The sequence below is a fragment of the Henckelia pumila genome, chromosome 4 (genome assembly GCF_033568475.1).
Source record: "Henckelia pumila isolate YLH828 chromosome 4, ASM3356847v2, whole genome shotgun sequence".
Taxonomy (NCBI): Eukaryota; Viridiplantae; Streptophyta; class Magnoliopsida; order Lamiales; family Gesneriaceae; genus Henckelia; species Henckelia pumila.
The window spans coordinates 10,958,786-10,985,502 of record NC_133123.1 but is presented as its reverse complement, the minus strand read 5'-3'; the positions used below and the strand labels follow the sequence as shown (position 1 = coordinate 10,985,502).

At 34.7% G+C, this 26,717-nt stretch overlaps 2 protein-coding genes, 1 non-coding gene and 1 pseudogene across 6 annotated transcripts; 3 read left to right on the top strand and 1 right to left on the bottom strand.

The window, feature by feature from the left end:
• The first annotated feature begins 270 nt into the window (after window positions 1–270).
• LOC140867226 (uncharacterized) lies at window positions 271–1,511 on the top strand (annotated as a pseudogene).
• Window positions 1,512–9,163: 7,652 nt separating this feature from the next.
• TRNAW-CCA (transfer RNA tryptophan (anticodon CCA)) lies at window positions 9,164–9,235 on the bottom strand. The gene has a single exon. It is a non-coding gene; the product is annotated as a tRNA-Trp (tRNA).
• Window positions 9,236–9,372: 137 nt separating this feature from the next.
• LOC140866097 (cytochrome c oxidase-assembly factor COX23, mitochondrial) lies at window positions 9,373–12,263 on the top strand. Of its 4 annotated transcripts, none has more exons than XM_073270991.1 (4): window positions 9,373–9,484; window positions 11,238–11,314; window positions 11,451–11,510; window positions 11,816–12,263. In XM_073270991.1, the coding sequence occupies exons 1-3, from the start codon at window positions 9,400–9,402 to the stop codon at window positions 11,496–11,498; spliced, it is 210 nt and encodes a 69-aa protein (XP_073127092.1). In that variant the 5' UTR covers window positions 9,373–9,399; the 3' UTR covers window positions 11,499–11,510; window positions 11,816–12,263. The 4 variants fall into 4 exon arrangements, with proteins under 4 accessions (XP_073127092.1, XP_073127091.1, XP_073127090.1 ...); XM_073270990.1 differs by having other exon boundaries at window positions 11,884–12,260; XM_073270989.1 differs by lacking the exon at window positions 11,816–12,263 and adding an exon at window positions 11,595–11,800.
• A 2,637-nt stretch (window positions 12,264–14,900) lies between these two features.
• Window positions 14,901–19,868, top strand: LOC140859875 (casein kinase II subunit beta-1-like). The gene is made up of 5 exons (XM_073262483.1): window positions 14,901–15,323; window positions 17,132–17,350; window positions 18,460–18,569; window positions 18,662–18,827; window positions 19,416–19,868. Exons 1-5 carry the CDS (start codon window positions 15,071–15,073, stop codon window positions 19,544–19,546), a joined length of 879 nt encoding a protein of 292 aa, XP_073118584.1. The 5' UTR covers window positions 14,901–15,070; the 3' UTR covers window positions 19,547–19,868.
• Window positions 19,869–26,717: the final 6,849 nt, after the last annotated feature.

Sequence of the window (26,717 nt, the reverse complement as noted above, 5' to 3'; positions counted from 1 at the left end):
TCTTCTCTCATGAATTCTCTCTACTCATCTCTCTATTTCTATTATGATTTATAACAATATATAATTTATTTGCTTTTTTTCGAAACAATTTATTTACTTATTTTATTGAAGCAAAGCGTCACAAAAAAAAAAAGAATATTGACAAAGGCGCACGTTAACGGCCCCTGCACCTCCCATGGTGCACGTTAGCCTCCACAGCCCAATCGGTGGCCACTCATCTTTCTAGATCCCCAAGACCGACCGACCGACCGCCCGCCGCCCCTGCTCCTCCCTTGCAACAAAACTTACCACACCCACCAATCTCTCATTCATTATGCTCTCACAACCACCCTCATCTCCTCCGCCACATCTCCACCTACCCAGCCCATGGCCACCATCGTATCCCCTTCTTCTTCCTCCCCCCACGAAGATGACAATATCCCCACCGCCACTATCGCCCTCCCCTCCATTGCCATTGTCGCCTCCTCCGCCTCCCGCCTCCGTGTTGGTCCCTGGAGGAGACTCTCGTACTCATCGATGCCTACAAATAGAAATGGTACTCTCTGAACCGGGGGAACCTCCGGGCCAACCACTGGCAGGAGGTGGCCGACGACGTCGCGTCCCACTTCCATGCAAGCCCCCCGAAGACCTCCGTGCAGTGTCGGCACAAGATGGAGAAGCTTCGGAAGCGGTACCGCGCCGAGATCCAGAGAGCCGCCGCTCACGGAGGCGTCCGTCGCTTCTCCTTGTCGTGGGCTCACTTCCAGAACATGCACGCTATGGAAAAAGGTCACAATAACCCCACCCCGCCTTCCTCGGACGATGAAGAAGATGATTTTGGCCATCAAAACAGCGTCAGGCGCATCAACGATATTTATAACAAGAATCATAAGGGTATCGATGTTTTCGATAATCAGGACCCTCCGAGTAATGGGTCTTCATCTGGATTCCGGATCAAGATCCCAGGTATGGCATCAGCAGGGCCCCCTTTGTCGAAAGTGTATAGTAGATTCAACGACATTGATGATCAATATCATAATAACCCTAACCCTAGATTTATTAATCCTGTTGCTACTGGCTACAAGGATTGGGTTTTTAGGAGTAGTGAATCTGGGAAAAGTGCTGCTCGGATTTCTAACAAAAAAATTGATGATGCTGCTGGTGTGGGTGAGATTGTGGAGGCTATACAAGCCCTAGGAGAGGGGATTATGAGAATGGAGAAGACAAAAATGGATATGGCCCGGCAGATGGAAGAAATGAGAATGCAGATGGAGTTGAAGAGGACCGAAATGATACTCGAATCGCAACAGAGGATCGTGGGGGCGTTTGCTAGAACAATTTCCGAGAGATGAGCTAAAAAGGCGAGGACATTGTCCTCTCCGGAGCACCAAAGTTGAGTAGGAGCTAGATCATGAGTAGTTTTGAAGATATCGATCTGTTTTGTGCTCAACATCCGAGTGCTAAAGATGAACTTGGAGAAGTTAAGACTTTGAGTTGCCTATTTGGTAGGGATTGCTATTGTTTTGTGGAAATTGGTCGACCGAATGTATTGAACTATGTCTTATGATGTTGGTAACTTGGAAGTTCAATTTTCTTTGTTTGATTTTGCTTAGGCATGATTATGTCTTGTTCTCAAGTTGATTTTGCTTGATCTTGCACTGCATCCAAAAGCTTTGTTCTGTTTGAATATGTACATTAGAACTTGTCATTCTTGAACATGCGAACTAACCGATCTAGAAGTTATGAACGTTTAAACCCGCAATTTTTGTGGATATTGGAAGAGATGGATAACTGAATAAGTGGGGAGATGTTTGTTTGTAAAAGAAAGGAGATGTTGAAGCTGGAGAAGGAATTTAGAGACTGAAATTTTAAAGGTTGCAGCTCTAAAGATGCATACTTGTGAACTGGCAGTTGGGGTGAATTTGCATGTTTTTAGACTTGACAAGAGCCCTGTTTGCCAAGTGATTTGCATGTAGCTACTTGGTCTCACAGCTTGATAATCTATACATTTTCATATGAAATTGGAGTTTCCACTTGATGGACTCAAATGTGATTTTGGTTTTTGTACTTGAAGCTTGAAAAAACAAAGCCTTCTATTAACTAACTACTGTTGTGAATTTTGGTTTTAAATCAAGCTTTGTTTTAAATTCCCAATATATTTTGACCTCTTTTAGTTTTTTCCTTATTTAATGAAATAATATTTTTTTTAATGCAGATAGGAATGGGATGTTATAGGAGCAATGGGCTAATTAACTGGATTTTTCCGAATTATAATTTTACTGTTGAAAAATATATTATTATTATTATGTTGAATATTGAATATTGAATGTTGAATGTTGAATATTGAGTTGTAAAATGTGGAAAATTAGTATGTGATAATGTAGATGATGATGTATTAATTTTTGGACTAATCTCAAATGTGGATCTATAAATAGGTCTTTATTTGTGATAAAAAATACAATTGAGTTGAGAGAAAAATATTTTAAAGTGTAGAGTTTGATATATTTTGAGTTTTGGAGTATTTACTTTTTACCATAAATTTTTACTTTTTCACAACACGTTATCAACACGATTGCTCGAAAGTTCTCTATAATTTTCGACGCTCCAAAATACAAGAAGAAGTCAAAAATATTCAACAAGTAAGAATATTTATTTTATTATTTATTTATTTGTTGTGTATATATTTAATATATAATATCATGTTATTATCAGAAATGATCAAAAAAAATTAGTTTTTAAAAAACTTGTTATAAATCCTGAGAGGATGTTAAGACGACATCCCACACTCTCAGTAAGGGATACGACAAGTATAAAAGCCTCTAAGGTTTTTAAACAATAACGTGATATGATATATATTTATTATGTATATATGCTAACTGTATTAATATATAATTTCATGTTATTATATAAAAAGTTGTCTATGACACTGATCTTATAATAATGTGATATGATATATATTTATTATGTATATATACTAATTATATCAATATATAATTTCATATTATTATATAAGAGGCTGTCTAGGACACTGACCTTATAATAACTTGGTATGATATATATTATTGTGTATTTATATACTAATCATATTCGTATAAACTCATAATATTATATAAAAGGTTGTCTAAGACACCGACCTTATAATAATGTGGTATGATATACATAATTATTTAATTATGATTATCATTATATGCATCGCATGATTATCACGAATTTTTATTCAACACATACTCGATTTTTTTTCCTTTCCCCCAACGGTCACAAACAGTAAAAAAACGGCTAGTTTTTGCCCTATAAATATGTTCACTCAAACTCATTTTCAATCACACCAAATTCACTCTTTCTCTCAAAATAATTTCTCCTCGATTTTTTGAAGATGAAGATGATGGCATTTCTAAGGCTATTTTTCATAATGATTATGATCATCATGCTCACGAGTCTTGTACTCATCAGCAATTTTTCACCACATACTTTTTCTCTATTTGTACATGCACTTGTAATCTTCGTTCTTCCATCATTTTGTAGTGTCATATTAATGAAAATTAACTTATAAAATGCATTGTTATTTTTCTAGTACCACCATATCAAATTTGGCAAAGCTTAAATTTGTTGCTCTCGATATCACTAGAAAAGAACAAAGAATTGTTAATGAGAAATCATAAATCCCGACCCAATGTATCTACGGCATTTCCAGAAGCAAATGTCGTAAGTAAAAAATGAAAACCAAAATCAAAGGCATAAACTAGATTTTGGTCGAGGTCGAGGATGTGGTCATGAACGTGGACGTAAAAATGATCGCGGTCGTGGTTATGGCCGTGAATATGAAAATAATCGAGATAGTTACTTCAATAACTAATCTCAAAATAACGTCACGAACCACCCAAAAAGGCAGCATGAAAATATGAGTGAAAATAAAAATCACTCAAAAAGATATGAGAGTGTTTGTTATAAATGTGATACTCCAAGACATTGGTCACATACTCCTGAGCACTTATGTAAGCTCTTTAAAGTATCGATAAAGGGGAAAGAAAAAAAGACCAATTTTGTTGAAAAACAGTAACCATTTAAGTGGTTCAACTTATTTCAATGCTGCCGATTTTTTCAAATGATTTCGAAAACATTGATTAATATATTGGTGGGAATGAAATGTAACATGCTATATTTTTCATGCATTCTTATGAAACATGCTATATTTTGCATATATATATTATCCTTGATTTTTTTTATTGCATTTTTTTGAAGTATGAAAAATGCTATGAACAAAGATAAACCCATGGAAGTTTGCATACCCGATAGTGGTACAACACACACCATTCTCCGAGATAAAAGATATTTCTTGGAATTAAAACCAACAAAAACAATGGTGAATACAATATCAGGTCCTGTAGACTTGATTGAAGGTTGTGGAAAAGCACATTTTTTGTTACCTAATGGTACAAAAATTTTTATAAATGATGCTTTATATTCACCAGGATCAAAAAGAAATTTGTTGAGTTTCAATGACATATATTCTCATGGGTTTGATACTGAGACGATAACTGATGGAAATCAGAAATATATGTGTCTTACCACATGTAAATCAGGAAAGAAATATGTGGTTGAAAAATTATCAATGCTCCCTACTGGATTGCATTATACATATATAAGGCCAATCGAATCAAATATGGTGGTTAATAGTTCTTCAATATTAACCAATTGACATGATCGATTGGGACATCCTGGTTCAATAATGATGCGAAGAATTATTGAAAATACGCATGGTCATCCATTGAAAGACCAGAAGATCTTTCAGAATAATAAGTTTCAATGTAAAACATGTTTTTTTGGAAAACTTATTATAAGACCATCGTCAACTAAAATTCAAGCAGAATCACCCATATTTCTTGAATGCATTCAGGGTGATATTTGTGGGCCAATTCATCCACCATGTGGACCGTTTCGATATTTTATGGTATTGATCGATGCCTCTAGCATATGGTCACATGTATGCTTATTGTCAACTCGAAATGTGACATTTGCAAGATTAATGACTCAAATAATAAAATTGCGGAATCAATTTCCCGATTATACAATCAAGAAAATAAGACTTGATAAAGCTGGAGAATTTACTTCCCAAACTTTCAATGACTATTGTATGTCAATGGAAATTACTGTTGAACATCCTGTTGCTCATGTTCATACACAAAATGGATTAGCTGAATCATTGATTAAACGTCTACAACTGATTGCTAGACCAATGATTATGAGAACAAAACTCCCTATTTCTATATGGGGACATGCAATTTTACATGTTGCGGCATTAATTCGAATCAGACCAAGTGCATATCATAAATTCTCCCCATTGCAGCTTGCAATTGGTAAAGAACCAAATATTTCTCATCTGAGAATTTTTGGATGTATGGTGTATGTGCCTATTGCACCACCTCAACAATCAAAAATGGGTCCTCAAAGAAAAATCGGTATTTATATCGGTTATGATAGCGCATCAATCATTCGATATTTTGAGCTTCAAACAGGCGATGTGTTTACAGCATATTTTGCTGATTGTCATTTTAATGAAGAAATCTTCCCAATGTTAGGGAGAGAAAAGAAACACATCGAAAAAAAAATCACATGGTACGTACCATCATTGTTACATTTGGATCCAAGGACCAAAAAATGTGAGAAAGATGTACAGCAAATTGTGCACTTGCAATGAATTGCAAATCAAATGCCAAATGCATTTGCAGACACAAAAGGGGTAACAAAATCATATATACATGCTGTAAATGCCCCTGCTCGAATTGAAATTCCAAATAAACAAATTGAAGACACTCATGATATCATAAAACGCTTGAAGCGTGGAAGGCCAGCCGGTTCCAAGGATAAAAATCCTCGAAAAAGAAAAGGCATAAAGAAGCACGATGATCATAAAATAGAAAATGGTGTTCCAAAAAAAACACCTGATGATGAAAATGTTCTATCAGAACCACAAACTGACGAGTATCGTGAAATCTCTATCAATTATATTAATTTAATACTGAAAAAATATGGAACCGAAAATACATAGAAGATATTGATGAGATATTTTCTTATAATGTGGCTTGTGACATCATAAATGAAAATGAGGATCATGAACCAAAATCTTTTGGTGAATGTAAAACTCGTTATGATTGGGGCAAATTGAAAGATGTCATCCAGGTTGAATTGGATTCGTTGAATAAACGTAATGTTTTTGGACCTATAGTCCTCACACCTGAAGGTGTAAAACCTGTTGGATACAAATGAGTTTTTATTCGAAAGCGAAATAAGAAAAATGAAATAGTCAGATATAAAGCTAGACTTGTTGCACAAGCTTTTTCTCAAAGTCCTGGAATTGATTATAAAGAAACGTATTCTCCTATTATGGATGTAATTACGTTTCGATATTTGATTAGTTTGGTAGTGTCTGAAAATTTGAAAATGTGTCTTATTGATGTTGTTACAGTTTACTTATATGGATCACTTGATAGTGATATATACATGAAAATCCCTGAAGGATTTAAGATGCCTGAAGCACAAAGTTCAAAACCCAGAGAATTTTATTCTGTAAAATTGCAAAGATCATTATATGGGTTAAAGCAATCCGGCCGAATGTGATATAATCGGCTAAGTGAGCACTTGATGAAAAAAGGATATGTAAATGATCCAATATGCCCTTGTGTTTTCATCAAGAAAACAACATCCGGATGTGTAATTATTGTTGTATATGTTGATGATTTAAATATAATTGGAACGAATAAAGAAATTCAAGAAGTTATGATGTAATTGAAGGAAGAATTCGAAATGAAGGATCTTGAAAAACCCAAGTACTGTCTGAGTTTGCAAATCGAACAAAAAGAATGTGGAATTTTTGTTCACCAGGCAAATTATACAGAAAAGATCCTTAAACGCTTTAATATGGATAAATCAAATCCGTTAAGTACTCCAATGGTTGTAAGATCATTAAACATAAAAAAGGATCCATTCCGTTCATGTGAAGATGATGAAGTTATTCTTAGTCCAGAAGTACCATATCTAAGTGTCATTGGTGCCTTTATGTATCTTGCAAATTGCACTAGACCTGATATATCTTTTGCTGTAAATTTATTGGCAAGATTCATTTCATATCCAACAAATAGGCACTGGAACAGAATTAAACATATATTCCGTTATCTACGAGGAACGACAGATTTGGGACTTTTGTACTCAAAAGACACCAATCAAAGTATCATTGGTTATGCTGATGCTGAATATTTATCTGATCCACATAAGGCACGTTCCCAAATCGGATATGTATTTACTCGTGAAGGCACCGCAATTTCTTGGCGTTCACAGAAACAAACACTCGTAACAACTTCATCAAATCACGCCGAGATTATTGCATTACATGAAACAAGTTGTGAATGTGTATGGTTAAAGTCAATGACCAAACATATTCAAATATCGTGTGGATTGACAGTAGACAAGAAGTCTGTGACACTATATGAAGATAATGCTGCATGTATTGCTCAAATGAAAGAAGGATACATCAAAAGTGACAAAACCAAACATACCCCCCCAAAATTCTTTGCCTACACTCAAGAGCTTGAGAAGAATAAAGATATTGATATCTGTTACATTCAATCAAGTGAGAACTCATCAGATCTCTTCACAAAGGCACTTCCCACGATGATATTCAGAAAACATATATACAACATTGGGATGCGCAATCTACGGAATATGTGAAAAATCACTCAAGTTAACATGAGGGGGAGTTTATGTGGCTGCACTCTTTTTTCCTTACTATGGTTTTTTATCCCACTGGGTTTTTCCTAGTAAGATTTTTAACGAGGCAGTATAAAACACATAATGAAGATAATCATCATATCACGATCATCATCACAAGGGGGAGTGTTGAAAAATATATTATTATTATTATGTTGAATATTGAATGTTGAATGTTGAATATTGAGTTGTAAAATGTGAAAAATTAGTGTGTGATGATGTAGATGATGATGCATTAATTTTTGGACTAATCTCAAATGTGGATCTATAAATAGGTCTTCATTTGTGATAAAAAATACAATTGAGTTGAGAGAAAAATATTATAAAGTGTAAAATTTGATATTTTTTGAGTTTTGGAGTATTTACTTTTTACAATAAATTTTTATTTTTTCACAACATTTACAAATTTCTCGTTAAAATTGATAGTCAACCGTGGAAAGATAAAGCTGGAAGCCTTCGTATCTCAAGTGGAAAAATATATGGAATATAAATTAAATTGTAGTAATGAATTGAAATGGATAATAAAAAGATAAATAAATGTCATGTAAGGATTCTTTTGGGTAAATAATATGGAATATAAAATTAAATTGTAGTAATGAATTAAAATGGTTAATAAAAAGATAAATAAATGTCATGTAAGGATTATTCTTTTTGGGTAAATTTGTATTAAATCCTTAAACTCAAACATAATTTGCATTAAGTTCTTGTCAGGAAAAAAAACGGCAGTATATTTGAACTCCTTAATTAATAACAAAATGTTTATGCATTCAATGGCCTCACATGTTTTTTTTCGGATCAAATTTGATACAATACATTGAAAATATAGTAATAATACATGATATTTGAGCATAAATTATTTCAAATTTGATACTAATATATAATTTTCGAGTACTCAAACATGTATGCAAGTACTAGTATTAATTACATATATTGTTCTTTTTTAAAATGAACAACGGTACAAAACATTGAAAATATGATATTAATATATGATATTGGAGTAACAATTGTTTTAAATCTAGTACTTATATATATGATTATTAAGCATTCAAACATGTGTTGCAACTGTTGATATAAAAAATTTTGCTCAAATTTTGTACCCAAAATTTTATATTTTGTATCAAATTTAAATCAGTTAGTGGTCAAATATTATATAAAATGTCATATTTTCGATGTTTTTGTAAAGATTTTTAACCGTAAAAAATATGTGAGTCCAAAGAGTACATAAATTTTTTTGTGTAAATTAAAGAGTTCAAACATATTTTTTTCCTGAAGGAAAAGTTAAAACAAAATTTCTTCTTTTAAAAAAAATTATTACTATAAAAGGGCTGGGCTTAAATTTCATATTCAAAATTTTAGCTTGCAATCTTGTAAATGGAAATAAAAATATTTAAAAACAAAAAAGACGGATCTCATCGCAGGGGTTTGAACCCGACGTGAATCGAACACGCAACCTTCTGATCTGGAGTCAGACGCGCTACCATTGCGCCACGGATCCTCTTATAAACTGAGAATCATCAGTTTTTATACGTAATGTATGTACTTCCATTGATTGGGCCATAGTTGAGCCCAATTCAGTTGGGCCATAATTATTGGACTCTGAACTATATTTATCCTCAAATCGAACGGCTTGATTATTCTTCTGGAAGAACCAGAGTCCTGATGGCAACGACGAAAGCCGCATATCCGAGCGCAGCTCGAATTTCCGATTCCGAATGCTATCCTGCGTACACTGCATCTCTTAAGTGTAAGCTAGTTGCTCAAATCTTCATGTTTGATTCGCATCGTTTTTTTTTCTCACTTTGATTTTTGGGCCTTTTCTTTTCTTGGAGTTGGTCGTTTGAGTAGAAATTGCGATTTCGTGCTCTTAAAAATCCACGATTTGTTTATTTTTTTCTCGATTTTGAATGTTATGTTAGCATTGAATTCGGTTGCTAGGATTACGGAGATCAAGGATTCGATCCATGGCCAAAGGCGCAAACTTTATTTTTTTTTGTATTGTTATGTGGGTGTTTGAACATGGTGGAGGATGGTTGGTGACACAATGAGTTTAAAGATCCACTGCCCATAGTTTCGTGTCAAGCTGTACATTGTGATTTTCCTTTGATAGCTGAATTAATATACTATATTTGAGGCTAAAAAAATCTTAATTATTGAATTTTCTTCCTGGTATCGTGTTTTGTACTGATCCTTGGTGGTTCGAATTCATTGAGTAGTTGGATACTGGAGTTCTTGCAACGAGCCCTCCAAACTAGTAATATTTGTGATCAAATGTGTTCTGTGAGCGCTGGTTTTCGAAACCATGTCGAGGAGTGTAAGCAATCTATGTCCATTGTATCTCCTCCTTTTTTCTGAACTGTTTATGGTCATTGAGTGTCATTGCAATTTGCAAACAAGGAGTTGGTTCTTGTAACTCATTAATCAAAAGATGGAGGATTTAGTAATTTGGTGGTTAGATATGGTTCAAGACTCAACTGTTGGAAACCTGGCTAATTTTTTGAATGTGAGAAGAATATGGACGAATTCGGAGACATTAAGGAGTCCAAGATCATCGACATATTTGGCATCCTATTTAATGAATATATTGTTTCCAAATGTCTAGAAATATCGAAGGCAGATTACATTCTACTTTGGTGGCATTGGTTTTTGTCCACACATAGGCGAAGGTAATAATTCACGAGCAATGGAATAACAGAAAAAGGCATATAGACTGTTGTTCTACTTTACTTTTGGTTTTGATAAAGTCAAGGTTCACATATGCGCCACTTGAAAAGTCTTAGGCCATGCGATATCCAGTTGTGGATTATCCATGCCTAACAGACGAGGGATTTCACCGATTAATTGATAGTTCTTCTCTTGACACCTAGCAAGGATTGCATGACAACTACATGAAATGTAATATTTCCATTGTTCTTCATGATTACTTTCCTAACGCGCAGTACTGCATTCTCGTGTATGCGAACAATCTAGTAAACCCAAAGCGATAAAGAAAAAGATTATTTGTTCCATTCATTATTTATGCATGATAAGAAAAAGCTTGGTTTACATCACAAGTTTCCAAAATGGCGAACCCCTCTATGTTTTCCAATATGGCAAACCACGGCATATTTAATACGTGGACAGGTTTAAACACAAATTCAAAAAAAATATAATTCTTAGCAGGTCCAACCCAGATTGGACCTGCCGCGTTTCGGGACGAGGTGGGTTTAAATGTGAGATAGGGCGGGTTTCGGGTTTGGCCAAACCTCCCTCGTTGCCATCCCTATACCTACTATTAAATTTATCTTTCAACATTCTAGATTTTTTCCCGGAAGTAAACTATGCAGATGGACCAATTATTGCCAAATCTTCATCACATATCATGAATTTTATACACAGACTGACTTGTACTTGCTCGGTGATAAGGTTAATGTTCTGTTGCTTATTGAGGGTCGAAGAAAGCCTCCATTGAGAAGTCTGCTTCAATTTCAAAATTATCTTCTCTTTCATCTCTAATGCAGGCTTAGAAGTGTATACAACTGACAAGAGTAAATGTCAAGACCATTTTGACATTTACAAAGAATGCAAGAAAAAGGAGGTACATGGCTTCACCCAAGTTTCCAGCACTTTACCTTCTCGTTTTCATTTTCGCTAATTTCATTTCAAATTAGTTTTTTTTTTAATAAAAAAAAAATCACCCAATATACTTTGTGTATTCTCTTTGGTAATTGCAGAGGGAAGCGCGGCTGGAACGCAATAAAAATCGGTCTTTATTCTCATGAAGGTCTGATTTGGTGAGTAGACAGTAACATGTATTTTTCTTAGGAGACTATCCAGTTTTTGTTTTACAGCTTATTACTTCCCCCCTTAATTTCCAGGTGTACGACGAAAATTCCATCTTATAATATTTAAAATACAATATAATCCTTCAATTTGCATGACCAGCATAGCATAAAGCATTGTTCAAATGTCATTCTTCTTATATTTAACTTGGCTGTGGGTCATAGCATACTGCATATTGGGCATCAGATTCTCTGTGCATGCATTTCTTATCTGCATTTTTTTTAGAATGTAATATTACAAAAATAATCTTTTGCAGTTGCTCAAAAGTACAAATCTTACTCTGTTACTCATAGCTATCTTTGTTTGATATTACCACGACAATAGTTGAGTCATGCACGGTTGAGTTCAAGCTATCATCGTAACAATTGATCCAGTGAGACATATGTGCTGTCACATTACACCAACATTAATATTTTTTTATAACGTGGGAATCCGCAACCGTTATTTTTCGGTGCGCATTGGGTAAACCCCCAGATTAACGGAATAGCTTGCAAATTACGTTAGTCAGGTAAACCACATTAGGCAAGCCCTGTGTGACAGGAGTTGATATTAAATGCTATGTGATGAGTTTTATATTCGATATACTGAATGATATATGTACAAAGGTATATCTGCCATCGTTGTAAAAGATAGAGATGTAAGGAAATACGAATTTTAGATTGTTGGTGTGTATGATGAATGGCTAGTTAAAAATGCCCTTTTGCATTTGTCTTTATTCCACCCATTTTTTTCAGCCCCTTCTATATTATTTTTCCATGAAAATTCAATATTTGGAAAAAAAAACTTTTAAAAAAACTTATTAAAAATCAGAAAATTTTAATTCAATTTTTTTAACCAAAACACTTATATATATATATTTGTGTGTGTTTGTGTGTAAATCGATTGGACATGCATGGATACAGCAGTGCGTGCAAGAAGAGACTACGGTAAAACATCTATAAATTAATAATGTTCGGACCATGAAATTTTATTGATTTATGGATGATTTAATTAATTGTTAAATTAATAATTTATTGTTTTAAAAGTGTATTTGCAATCTAATTAATATATAGTAGTTAAATTGATATAGTATTAGAAGTTTTCTTATTATTTACTAAAAAAATGTTTCTATATTATCCATGTGAAAATAAATGTGTTTACTTTTCAATTAGATTTGGATTTTTAAAAATAAAAATATAATCGTATTTTATTAACTTGTCTTAGTTATATTTTGTAATTTTAGAGGATTATTAATCTATGATATTGTCGGGATCATATATTTTATATAAGGGTTTTTCGAAAATTTATTATCTTATTAATTTATCGAGATTATTATATTAATAAAATGGTCCAAGTTGCGACTGAAAAAAAAATTTATTTTGGAGATGTTATTAATTTAGAGTTTTAGTTTAGAGGTTTTACTGTATTATTATAAAATAGTTGCATCAAAATTGAGACAAAATACTTGGTGTCATCTTGTGACATTGTGATTTTACTTTCCCACACCACCATCTCACATATATTTAAATTGTTATGAATTTTAAGTTTGTTAACGTTCAGCTTTTAAAATTTTCACCCTTCATATAATTTTTATTATTTCTATTTTTCCAAATTAAATTTGTATGTGATTACAACTTTATTTAAAATTTTATAAATTTAATAGAAGTTTTAATTTGTAATAAAGCGAGTATTAAACAAATTGACGGTATACATACAAAAGAAGTGATGCATAATATGATAAGATTAGATCTTTTGTGATATGACTTCACGGATTTATATATGTGAGAATTAATACTTATTAAAATAAAAAATTATATTATTTTGTGAGTCCGATTAGGTTGTAGATCCGTATACATAAGTCGGATTCATTGAAATTTTGTTAATGAGTATGTTTTTTATGAAACAAATTTATATATGTGACAATGGGTCGACCTAGACCACACGTGCAATGAAAACATTGAAAAGTAAGACTTTTCAAATGTTGTGTTGGGCCAGGTCGGATAGTCGGCTTACAAAATTAACGTGCAAAATGATCTCACGATTATTTTTTGTGTATGTGAATATGATATGAACAAACTTATCCGGAAGATGCATTCCAATTTTCACACCCATGAGACTTCAGACACAAAAAATATCTTGACAAACCAACAACAATACAATTAAATAGGGGGATGGAGAGTGACAACATGTGATTGTGTGTGTGCCTATATATATACATGGTTAAATGAACACCCACAAAACAAAAGCATTGTAAGGAGCAAAAATAAAGCTCATATAATCAGTTTCCTTTCCTAGACACACGATTGAATTCATGAAATGTAATTGCATTCGAACCCTTTACAATTTAAAATTTTCATACCAGCCACTAGAAATGGCGAGAACTAAAATATTCTTAATTTATTTGTCAAATAATTGGGGAGTACATGGAGGATAAAAACACCTTGGACTGATTCCGAAACTACCTTAAGTTTGATAATTTTTCCATTTGAATCCGCTCTGAAATATGTCCATCTGGTCACCATAAATAATCAAAGATTCCTGTTTCATCTGTCTATCTGATAGTATTTATTCAGGAATCAACAAATACTTTCGTTTTCATGATTTATTAACTTATTATTTTCTAGTTAACAAGCCTGACAAAGTGACTGCAGTTAGATCGGTATCTATCACAAGCGTTCATGCTTATATAGTTGAAATATTTATATAAACATGATAGTTGTTAAAATTAATGATTTTTCTATAATTTTTATTAGGGGTGATAAATTATCTAAAATTTTGAAAGATTGATATCAATAACATTAAAAATTTAAGACGGAAGTCTATTTTAAATAACCAATAAATGTATATCGCATGCATATATAATATACACATACAGTAGTTTTATTACCTTGCTCATGTTTTTTTTTAAAATTTCTTAAGTCGTTAACATCTTAAAAGTATTTAATATTGACGTGATATAGAGTGTTTGATCAAACTTATTAAAAAGAGCTTATAAGCTGTCAAACAGCTTATTTTGACAGCTTATAAGTTGTTTTTAAAAAAATTTACCAAACAGATCCGGAGAGCTTTTAAGCTCTAAAATAGCTTAAAAGATGTTTTTAAGAGCTTAAAAGCTCTCCCAAACACCCTCTTAATGAAACGTTGACACGAACATTTCAAAATATAGTTTTTTAAAAAATATATGTATGTACCATAACAAAATTAGATGTGTGTGTATATATGTAAACATGGATGGATTGATCGAGAATGAAGATTTTTCAGGGTCGATGTGGAAATTAGGCTTTTTTTTTTTTTTTTGGGGAAATAAAAAATAAATTGATTATATAATTTTGGAGGAAAAAAAATCTGAAAAAGAAAAACAAACAAACTCCACTCAGGCTCCAGCTGAGCCATTGTCTCTCTCTCTCTCACCTTTGTGTAACGAGAAAGGAAACCCTAGTTTTCTCCGTCTCGTTCTTGCGCTGCAAACGGACTGCCCGAATCTATGCAGTTGATTTGATAGGGGGTTCGATTCTTTCTTCTTTGGATATAGATGAATATGTACAGAGATCGAGGGGGAGGTGGCTCGTCCAAGGGCGGAGGAGATTTGCTGGATCGCAAGCGAATCAACGATGCGTTGGACAAACATCTCGAGAGGTCTTCTCCTTCTACGTCTAGGAACAAGGGTGCTTCCGTCACCGCCACGTCCACCACCGCCATCACCGCAGCTGCCGGAAAGGGTATTGACCACCGGGACAATAGATCTTCATCCACCATCAATACTAGCAAGAACAAATGCTCCGATGGTAATTTGGTTATTTTGTTGGGGTTGATCTTTTTTCTCAACTGTTTTGGAGCCTGGGTGATTTGCTTTTCCTGATCTTTTTCTGGTATTTTTTTAATTCAGTTCGATTTTTTACTGCTGTTTTTTTATTATTTTCTTGTTTTTCTGTAGTATGTGAAATTCAAGTGATTCTATTTCCAAAAACAAAAAAAATTCAAGTGATTCTACATTAGTAACTGCTCTTTGTGTGAAATTGGTAGATCTGGATCGGATGATAGGTAAGATATTCGAAGTTGTCAGTAAGGTGAATCCGTGGATATCATTGTGGGCAAATTAATTTCCTGATTAAAACTAAGTTATTTGTGATTATCTAAACATGATTATCTACTCCTTTCATGGTAATTAAGTTTACGCGCAAATTTAAGTTTATAAGCAAAGTTAAGTTTATACTTTATGGAAATAAAGTGCAGTAAATTAAATATTATAAACATATAACAATGAAATCGGATTTTTTTTTTCACTCTTTATGGAAATAAAGTTTACACAGAGGCTGCGTGATGATGTGAGAGTTTCCTCTGCTCTTTTTCCGTAAATGGAAGAGAAATCGCACTTTTAAAGGGCGATTTTTCATCTCTCAGATAAAAAGGCTATTTTTCACCTAAGCGTGCTTTGATGTCAAGCGCTTTATGCTACTCGTAAACCGTGTACTTTGGAGTGTGTTCAGCGCAGGCTGTGCGCATCGCTGCATCTTGAGCTTAAGAGTGCCTGTTGTATGCTTTTGAAAAAAACGGGGATGTTTGTACTTTATGTGGCTTTTGGACAAGGAATGACCTAGAAATTTGGTCGACGAATAAGATGAGTTGTATTTTGGGTTTTCATTTTAGTTAAAACAAACAAACCAACAAATAAACAAAGTACCCTTGAATTTAAGCTGTCATTTGGGTGTAAAATACAGATTTAAGGAAACTTTTTAATGTGATTGTAAGATTGAATAGTAGGTCACGGGATAATTTGATGACATAGTATAACTGCATGAGATGCCTTTGCCATCTGATATGTAATTGTGAGCTCTCATTTTTATGAGCTTAAAACTGAGAATCTTTTGTAATTTCGAGGTAAGGATTATGTTGTGGTCAAAGCATCATGTAGTGGTGCCTCAAATATGTTAAAGATTGTTTGGGCTTGTACGAGTATATATGAAAGTTTGTGATAGCTGTGTTCATTGTAGGACTTGTACATTAATGCATTAGTGGGTCTAAATTGATAATGAATGGGGGTGCTTAAAGACTGCGGGTTGGTCAAGTTTTTTTTTGCCCTTGCCTTGAATGGAGTGGTATCCCTCTCATTAATATCTCAACTTAAGAGATCAGAGATCTATTTGATTCTTAAATGGTATGTAAATCAAACTCTAGCATATGGTAGGTGATTGTTCGGTTAAAGTTGGTAAGATGATGTTTTGTTAATAAGATACATTTTCCATTAGTTTGTAATTGCTGCTATTTAAAGAATAAGATCCTCGAGCAAATAGAATGATTACAACGAGTCAGATTGACAAAAGAGAATGCCATTTAGAATCTTTTATGACCTTGCATTTGACACTAGATGTTCTTTTTTATGTGCACCTCGCCACACGCCTTGCACTTGAGTGCAGAGTGAATGACATTCAATGATGTGATCTGCAGTGAATTCTTTTCTATGCTTGTGTATAAGAATCTGATTTGTACACTTATGGGCATATATGCTTTTTTTTTTTTTATGTGCTGTGTATGCAGTTACATAGCGATTAACTAAAAACGAAATAATGTGATTTTGAATGCCTGTTTTTTTCAGAGGAGTCTGAGACAGACAGTGAAGAGTCTGACGTCAGTGGCTCTGATGGGGACGATACATCTTGGATTTCATGGTTTTGCAACTTGCGAGGAAACGAGTTTTTCTGTGAAGTTGATGATGAATACATTCAAGATGATTTTAACCTATGTGGATTGAGCAGTCAGGTTCCCTATTATGATTATGCGCTTGACCTAATTCTGGATGTTGAATCTTCTCATGGTAAGCAATAAGCATATAGGTGTCGTTGACCTTTTTAAAATGTTGTTTGATTGTTTTTTTCTTTTAAGTTTTGTGTGGAAAGAAACCTAATAATGTTGGTTATGTTGTAACTTGTAAGCTCTCTGTTGTATGAATTACTTTTAAATGAGAAGGAGCTTTGTTCCTTTAATGGCTTGGACCTGTTAGTTGAGGTTATAACATGCGGAATCATGATTCCATGCGGCTGTCAAGATGGACCTAATATGCCAGTGTCTAACACCCTCTTGCGTAGTTCAGTGCTTTATGGAGTTGTCAGTTGAGCTCAACCTTTAAAACCTTAGGATTGTCTATTTGTCAAATTCTTGAGTAAGGTTCTAAAATTCTTTAGGCTCTCGTCAGGCGCTAGACCAGCGCCTAGGCACCCTAGGTGGGGATTAGACACCGCTAGGCTGATTCCACGGTATCGACATAATAAATATCAATTTCTCCCCCTTGGTTCGATCTACAGACAGCAGATGAAGATGAAGTTGATGTTAGGGCAAGCCAACAAATCTCTTTACTTGTTGGACAATGATTTAGGGCATATAAGAAAAAGCTTTTATTTTTTATTGGACTTTTAAGGCCTTATAAAAAAATTACCCATGCTTTTTTTTTTTTATTGGGAAATTAAAAGCCCAATATTTTATTGGCCTTTTAATTTAAAAGCCCAAAAAACCCTTAAACCCTAATCGCCCGGAACGCCTAGGACGCACAGGCTGATTACTTGGCACCTAGGGCCGACATTTAGGCTGGCCGACTAGCACTTTTCCAATGCGGTCGGCTGGCATAGGCCGAATTTTAGAACACTGTTATTGAGCGCTGCAGTAGAATTGTTATTTAATTATTATTTATAACATCAATTAAGCATGAAATGCATCATCTAAAATATATAGGAGGATATCAATGACGTAAGCCTATCCATATGGCCAACCCCACTTGGTGGGATGAAGACTTGCGTGAGTTTGTATTATTTATATCCTTATGTTACTTCTAATTTTACCATAACTTACATGTTTCTACAATTAATTACGAGTTATATAAAAATTAAAAGGTATTTTCATCAGTATCATCGTCATGATGGCTTGATGTAGGTGATATGTTTACCGAGGAACAGAATGAATTGGTTGAATCAGCTGCTGAAATGCTCTACGGCCTGATTCATGTCAGATACATTTTGACAACCAAGGGAATGGCTGCAATGGTAACATGAATAAGTCTTTTCATTTAGAGGCTAGCTAATGTTCTCTATGTGTTGGTTAAGTCTTCTATAACTTGAGCCTGAACTTAAAACAGTTGGAGAAGTACAAAAGCTACGACTTTGGAAGATGTCCAAGAGTTTACTGCTCTGGACAGCCTTGCCTTCCAGTCGGACAATCAGACATCCCCCGCTCAAGTACCGTGAAGATATACTGTCCCAAATGTGAAGATATTTACTACCCCCGATCGAAATACCAAGGCAGTATCCTTACACTGTACTCTTTGACTCTTTAATTTTATTGTTCATTTGCATTCTAATATTGAACGCATCTATCCAATCTGACTTTATTCTTCACTCTTTATCTGGCATATGTGCACAAATACTTGGTATTCCTGGAAATGCTTGTATGATGCGATAACAAGGGAGTATAAGTGCAACGTTCATGGTCAAATTCACAATCCCTCGAGCTAATTTCGATCTATATAAGCTATATCCAATATTTTTGTCCGCAAAACGCCTAGAAACATTCTGCTGTCTCCATTCCAATAATCTGATGACAATTCTACTCTCCCCACAAGCATGATAGGAAATTTAAAATAGTTGGAAATTTAAAATAACAACTCTTATATCATATGCGTTTTATATCCTTGTACTGACCCGTGTTATAAAATCTCTGTAGTAGTCGACAAATCTCTGTAGTAGTCGACGGAGAGGCACACAATGAGGGAATTGTTTAAATATGGTTCCTTGATTGATGGTGTTTCAAAGAACTTCCTTTATGTTGATGGTTTGAAACCATGTTGCATCATACTTTCACGCAGTTTGATACAATTTCCTTGACTGTCAAAGATATTGATGGATCATATTTCGGAACAACATTCCCCCATCTGTTCCTGATGACTTATGGACATCTCAAGCCACAAAAGCCGACGCAGAGTTATGTTCCCCGAGTCTTTGGCTTCAAGCTCCACAAGCCTTAACGAGCTAGCCCTCACTCCTCTGCTATCGAGCTCTTGATTCTTATTTTATTACTTACGACACACAATGGATTTGAAGACCAACCAGCCGAATCGCACCCGCAGGTATCAATGTGTCAAGTTGCTAAAATGATGCAGAAGCAATAGTTTATGTCTGAGTAAATTCACAATTACTTTATAGGGCTCGTGTAAGTTTTTCTCCGTCAACTTTCGTTTTCAAGTCGCGAACTGTTTATCCTGAATCCTTGTACTCTACATTTCATTCTAGGATGTCCGAGTGCATACTTAAATTTATGTCAGCCTTAATTTGAGTAGATTTTACGCATATGCTTATCTTTTTTAAATTTATTCACACCAAGAAAAATAAAAAACCAATCTCCTTAACTTGAAAATCATTAATCAGTTTCGTCACATTTGGTGGAATATATTTTGTGTTTCTTTTTTGAGAGATTAAGATGCTTTCCAATAATGAATTTTATGCTTTATTTAAAAAAAAGAAATTGGAAAGGCGTTCTGACTCTATTTCGAATTGGGTTTTCTATTTTTAATTCTTTTTTAACTAATTCTTCGATTTGATTTGTTGATTGATAATTCAATTCGAACTTTTAAAAAAATAAATAAAGAAACAAAAGATTCCATTTTCGATCTAGATTAATTAAATTATGTGTGTTAAATTAGATCTAGATCTAATTCTACTAGCTATCATGGATTAAGTTGCTAAATGTAAAAGTAGTTGGAATGAAGACTTTAATTCGAGACAAAACTGACTAATGACTATAGTTATTTAATTAATAATGCACAATCTTAACTATTAGCGGTGCTTCGAGGATACATACTTGAATTCAGATGGTGTTCGAAAGAGTATATAAGCTCATGAAAACAGCTTATAAGCTGTTTCAGAGCTTATAAGTTATTCAGTCGATCCTCACTTATTTATTATGTTTATTTTAATACTTAAATTTTAGTTGGTTATTTTATATTATTTATTATTTAGTTTTTTCATTAACTAAACTGAGTTATATGTAACACGAGAGCAACTCAACAAATTCACCCTCACCCCAAATAAATTTATAACACTGTAGTGTACAGTAAGTTACCCCTACTATTAGTTTAAACAAATATAATAATAGATCATCTATATTGTAGTCCGAAACTTTTCGTATAATGAACAACTTTTTTTGAAAAAAAAAAGGAAAAAGGAAAAGAAATCATAGAACTGAACTTAACAACTTCGTTAGGAAATAACACATAATTTCACAAGTATTCATGCGAATGAGATTATCGTAAAAAAAACAAAGCTCCTTTATATTAATAGTTTTGCCTCTTTTTTTTTAAAAGGAATAGTTTTGCCTTTTTGTTTTTGTGAAAATTACATTTTTCGTCTGTTATTTTTCTTTTCTTCGATTTAAGTCCGCTCGAATTTTAGTTCTATATCTTTATATTTTAACAATTTTGGTCCGATAGTGTTTGCTACCATAAAACAAAATAATAAATAAATTAACATAAAATTAAATAAAAAACGGTAATAATAAAATTAAAAATGAAAAACAAGAAATCTATTAACTGTTGATGGACTAAAATTATCAGAAATATAAAATATAGAACTAATTAAATTGAAATTTGATTTGAAGATGAACTAAAATCATAGAAAACATGACGAATAAATGATGAAAATTTTCCTTTTTAAATTTTTTTTAGTATATATATTTTAAGTGTAAAAAACTTTATTTACACAATTTAAATTTATGGGATGGACTATTTCAAAAATAAAATAATAAATGTATATGTGGGGTGGACCGGGCCAAGTATATCGGTCCAAAAAGTGAGATCATTTTCCGTGAATTATTATTATTAATAAAAAAATGTCAGCCATTTGAGAAAGGGGTGGACCGTGGATATTCATATATTTCGATCACTTTAGATACAAAGCTGTAACTTAGGACAATACGTTTAAATAATTTTAATTATTTATTTATTTTTATTAAAAACCAAATTGTTTGGATAAATATTGAAAGTATTTTTATTTTTAAATAAAATTAGAAACAGAAATTCAAAAAAAAATATTAGCTTCTAAAAAATGTTTTTTTTTTAAATAACTTTTGTAAACAAGTAACACACATTTTAAAAAAAATAAATGTTTTTAGCGTATTGAATATTCCAACCAAACGAACTTTCATAGATAGTAGTAATCTAAAATTTATCTTGATAAACGAATCAACCTAATTTATTTATATAATTAAAAGTAATATTAAGTAAAAAAAATATTTATGCATCCAATTGAATATGAGATTTGTTTCAGAAGATTGACTCGTAAAACGTTGTCAAATGAGTTTTTATATTATATAATACCTTTTCACACCCATTTTCTTGATAATATTTCAGTCAATTAATTAAGTGGAAATGAGCTGCCTCTTCTAATTGGCTTTAAATCTTCCTATGAAACTTAAAAGGTTTATGAATTATTCCATACTATAGATATATGTATATACACACATGTATATAAGCATAATCCTGGATTAAATGTGATTTATTTGAACTTAATGATGTCCAAAAACCAAGTTTAATTAATGTTTGTAATTAATTTGATCTGGTGAGTTAAAAATTTATTCAAGCCATTGCTAGATGATTGGTCTAAACTTATAAATGAAACATTTGAAAGAGCAAACAAATAAAATAAAATAAATTATTTCGTCAAAAAAAAATCATCAACTTGTTCTTTAAAACTCTTAATTTTGAATAATTCTATATGATATATAATTGCCAAAAATAATAATAATTCTATGATAGGTTACACCTAAAAATTCAACTGGGCCTGAGCCCAATCATGAAGGTCCACTCCGAATATTTTTAAGGCCCAAGCTTATTTCAAATATTATATATATTTAATTCAAGCAGGCCCTGAATTCTACAAAGGCCCATAAGAGGCTTAAGCCCGTGAAACTCTCCGAATATCTATAAATAGCTCAAGTCACTTCATTATTAAGGTACACACTTTCTTAAGCAATAGATCGCTCTACTCTCGATTAGTATTCCTTGAGTAATAACTGACTTGAGCGTCGGAGTGCCTTCGCCGGGAACCCTCCCGGCTCCTCTGACTTTTTTTTGTGACGTAGGAACAACCCACTGAAGATCTCCATCGGGAACATACAAGGACTTACTGATACTCCGGACTTTGCGGAAGCAACGTGTCACATACAAGTGATTTTTGGCTACATCAGCTTGGTGCCGTCTGTGGGAAACTGTTCATTACGTCATTGAGAACACATATTACTTCAAAAATGTCTCAAGGAAATATTAACAATGGAAACGCACCGCAGAGTATTACTCTCACCCGTGAAGACTTGACCGCGCTAATGGAAAACACAGCCGCACTCGCAGCAAAAGATGCAGTTGCTCAGTACCTAGAAACTCGCAAGCGCAAAAGCAGCAAGAAAAAGGCTCAGACTGAAGGCTCGTCATCTCTTGACCCTAATAACGGAGACCCAAATAAAGATAAATCTAAAGTGAATGATAAAGATCAAGGGGGGACCAAGAAAAATACTACTCAGAAAGACGGTGAAGCAAGTGTTCACACAGTTCATGACATTTCTGGCGAAAACAAGATCACTAATCCAGCTCGGAAGGATGGATCTCGCACACATGTAACTGGAGAGAATATTTCCGCAATTTTGCCGTCACGCCGAAGCCCCTTCACTGATGACATATTATCTGAAGCATTACCAAAGGGAGTCAAAATCCCCAGCTTACCTGAGTTCGATGGAACGAGTGACCCTCAAGACCATATTGACAAATTCTACGCGAAAGCGAATTTGTATGATGTCACAGATGCTGCATACTGCAAAATTTTCCGAACAACATTATCAGGAAGAGCGCTCACATGGTTCAACAAGTTACCCTCCGGATCTATTGCCAATTTGGAGCAACTTACTGACTGCTTCATCCAGCAATTCTCAATTAACAAAAAATACCCAAAAACAGCAGCATATTTGTTCACAGTCATTCAAAAAGAAGGAGAATGTCTGAGGGACTATGTTCGGCGATTTACTCATGCGGTGCACGAAGTCTTACATGTGAACCATGATTTGTTAGCCGGAATAATGCAGCAAAACTTGCGTCATCGGAAGTTCAAGGAATCAATAGCGGGAAGGCCGCCCAAAAACCTAGAGGAATTACTGGAAAGAGCTGAGAAATACATTCGGGTTGAGGAATCTATTGAACCACACTACCTGAATAAAAGAAAGAGAGAAGAAGATAAACCAGATATTAGAAAGCGAGACGAGAAGCGAACAGCACAGAGCCCCCGTCTCCAGAATACACCCCTCAATGCACGTCTGACCGATATACTGGTAGTGGCTGAAAAACAAGGATTGTTACGTCCCCCTCGCCCAATGCAGAATAACCCAAAGCGCCTACGTTCGGAAAAGTATTGTCATTTTCATAAAGATAAAGGCCATACTACAGAAGATTGCTTCAGTTTGCGAGCAGAAATTGAAAAACTCATAAAGCGCGGACATTTGGGGAATTTCGTGGACAAGTCCCGCGGTGAAAAACGAGACGACAGGCGTCGGGACGAACAACCAAAACATGACTATCAAAAGCGCCATGACGAAACTGGGAAACAGCATGAACGAGCGGATGAAAATTTGCCCTCGGGAGGGGTAATCGCCGTAATCACTGGGGGGCCTGCTTGTGGCGACTCGAACAATGCAAGAAAAGCTCTTCTGCGAGCAGCAAAAGGAACCAACAATTTATCCAGCCCCACATCCTTGTCAATATGTGAAGTTGGAACCATTCAAGATGGATTATCATTCAGTGACAAAGATCTGGAGAACCCTCGGGGTGCCCATAATGATGCTTTAATCATCTCAGCCACAATCTCCAATTTTTGGGTAAAGAAAATTCTAGTGGATTCAGGAAGTTCGGCCGACATAATTTTTCATAATGCATTCGTAAAGTTGAGTATTAGTAATGCACAGTTAACTCCAGTCAACACTCCACTAGTCGGATTTTCCGGAGAAATAGTTGAAGCTTTGGGAGAGGTAACGCTTCCTCTATCCTTGGGTTCTTACCCCAAGCGGTCTACTAAAATGGTGAAATTCCTTGTGGTAAAAGCTTCATCTGCGTACAATGTGATATTGGGACGACCAAGTCTCAATATATTCCAAGCCATCGGATCGACATATCATATGAAGCTGAAGTTTCCGACTCCAGGAGGAGTAGGAGAAGCCCTTGGTGATCATCGTCTAGCTAGAGAGTGTCATGTAGTGACTCTGCGGGGTTCGTCAGAAAATCGGAAAAGACAAGTCTCTAGCGAGGAAAAACCACCAAAACCCGGAAAGCTTTTGCGTGAAAACGGAATTCATTTGGTGGATGAAGAAGCTGAGAGCAAAGAGAGAATAACAGCAACTGAAACTCTGAAACATGTGGCAATCATTCCAACTGATCCCAAGAAAACCCTAAAGATTGGGACCGAATTACCTCCTGAGCTGGAAGAGAAGTTGAAAAATTTTCTTGGTCGCAATCTGGACGTGTTTGCTTGGGGTGATGAGCATCTGCCAGGAATACCTCATGAATATGCGCTTCATCACCTCCGTGTTGATCCGAAAATGAGACCGGTGAAGCAAAAGAAAATAGCATTTGGTCCAGAGAAAAATCGGCATATAGCCGCGGAAGTGGAGAAACTCTTAGTGGCAAAGTACATCAGGCCAGTTTCATACCCAGATTGGCTTGCAAATGTGGTTTTAGTACCAAAACCTGGAGAAAAGTGGCGTTTGTGTATAGATTTCACTGATCTCAACAAAGCATGCCCCAAAGATCCGTTTCCACTCCCTCGAATTGACTTGTTAGTCGATTCGACAGCAGCATGCGAGCTGCTCACTTTTCTTGATGCATATCAAGGATACAATCAGATCGGCCTAGCGCCAGAAGACCGAGAAAAAGCAAGTTTCATCACTGATCGAGGAATTTATTGTTATGATGTAATGCCGTTTGGTCTGAAAAATGCTGGAGCTACCTATCAGCGTTTGGTAAATAGCATGTTCGAACAATTGATCGGGCGTAACATGGAAGTTTATATAGATGACATGCTCGTCAAAAGTATTCAAGCATCTAATCATTTGGAAGATCTTGAGGAATGTTTCAGTATACTCAGAAAATACAGGATGAAACTTAATCCGGATAAATGCACTTTTGGTGTACGAGGAGGCAAATTTCTCGGTTATATGGTGTCAGAACGAGGAATAGAGGCCAACCCTGAAAAAATCAAAGCTATTTTAAACATGAATCCTCCGAAGAGTGTAAAAGGCATCCAAGAATTGACAGGACGTTTGGCCGCCCTCAACCGATTTATCTCAAGATCTGCAGACAAGGGTTTACCATTTTTCAAAATGTTGAGGAGTGGGAAAGGTTTTCAATGGACAGAAGAGTGTCAGCAAGCATTTGACGAGTTGAAAGTGCATCTGACCTCTCCGCCGTTGTTGGTGAAACCAAACGAAGGTGACACCCTGTTAATTTATCTGGCAATATCTGCGGAGGCGGTAAGTGCAGTATTGGTCTCTGAAGTAGGACGTGAGCACAAGCCAGTTTATTATATCAGTCGAACTTTACACGGAGCAGAATTAAGATATACAAAGATCGAGAAACTGGCACTGGCTTTGGTAATTGCAGCGAGAAAATTACGTCCTTACTTTCACTCTCATCCAATAATTGTACTCACCAATCATCCTCTCAAACAAATTATCTCGAGTCCTGAAGCATCAGGAAGAATGGTTAAGTGGGCTGTTGAACTGAGCCAATATGGAATTGAATATCGCCCGCGTCCAGCGATTAAAGCACAAATTCTGGCTGATTTTCTAGTAGAAATGACAGTAACTCAAGAAGAGAGTTCCACCCAAACATGGATGGTTTATGTCGACGGGTCATCAACCTCTACGGGAAGCGGTGCAGGTATAGTTGTGGAGAGCCCACAGGGAGATAAATTTCAATATGCCGTCAAATTTCGATTCCCTGCAACGAATAATGAGGCAGAATATGAAGCTTTCATCATGGGAATTAAATTGGCCCTGTCAGTCGGAGCAAAGAGACTGACGATACACAGTGACTCCCAACTTATCGTCAGTCAGGTTAAGGGAAATTATGAAGCGAAGGAAGATAAAATGTTTGAATACCTCACTCA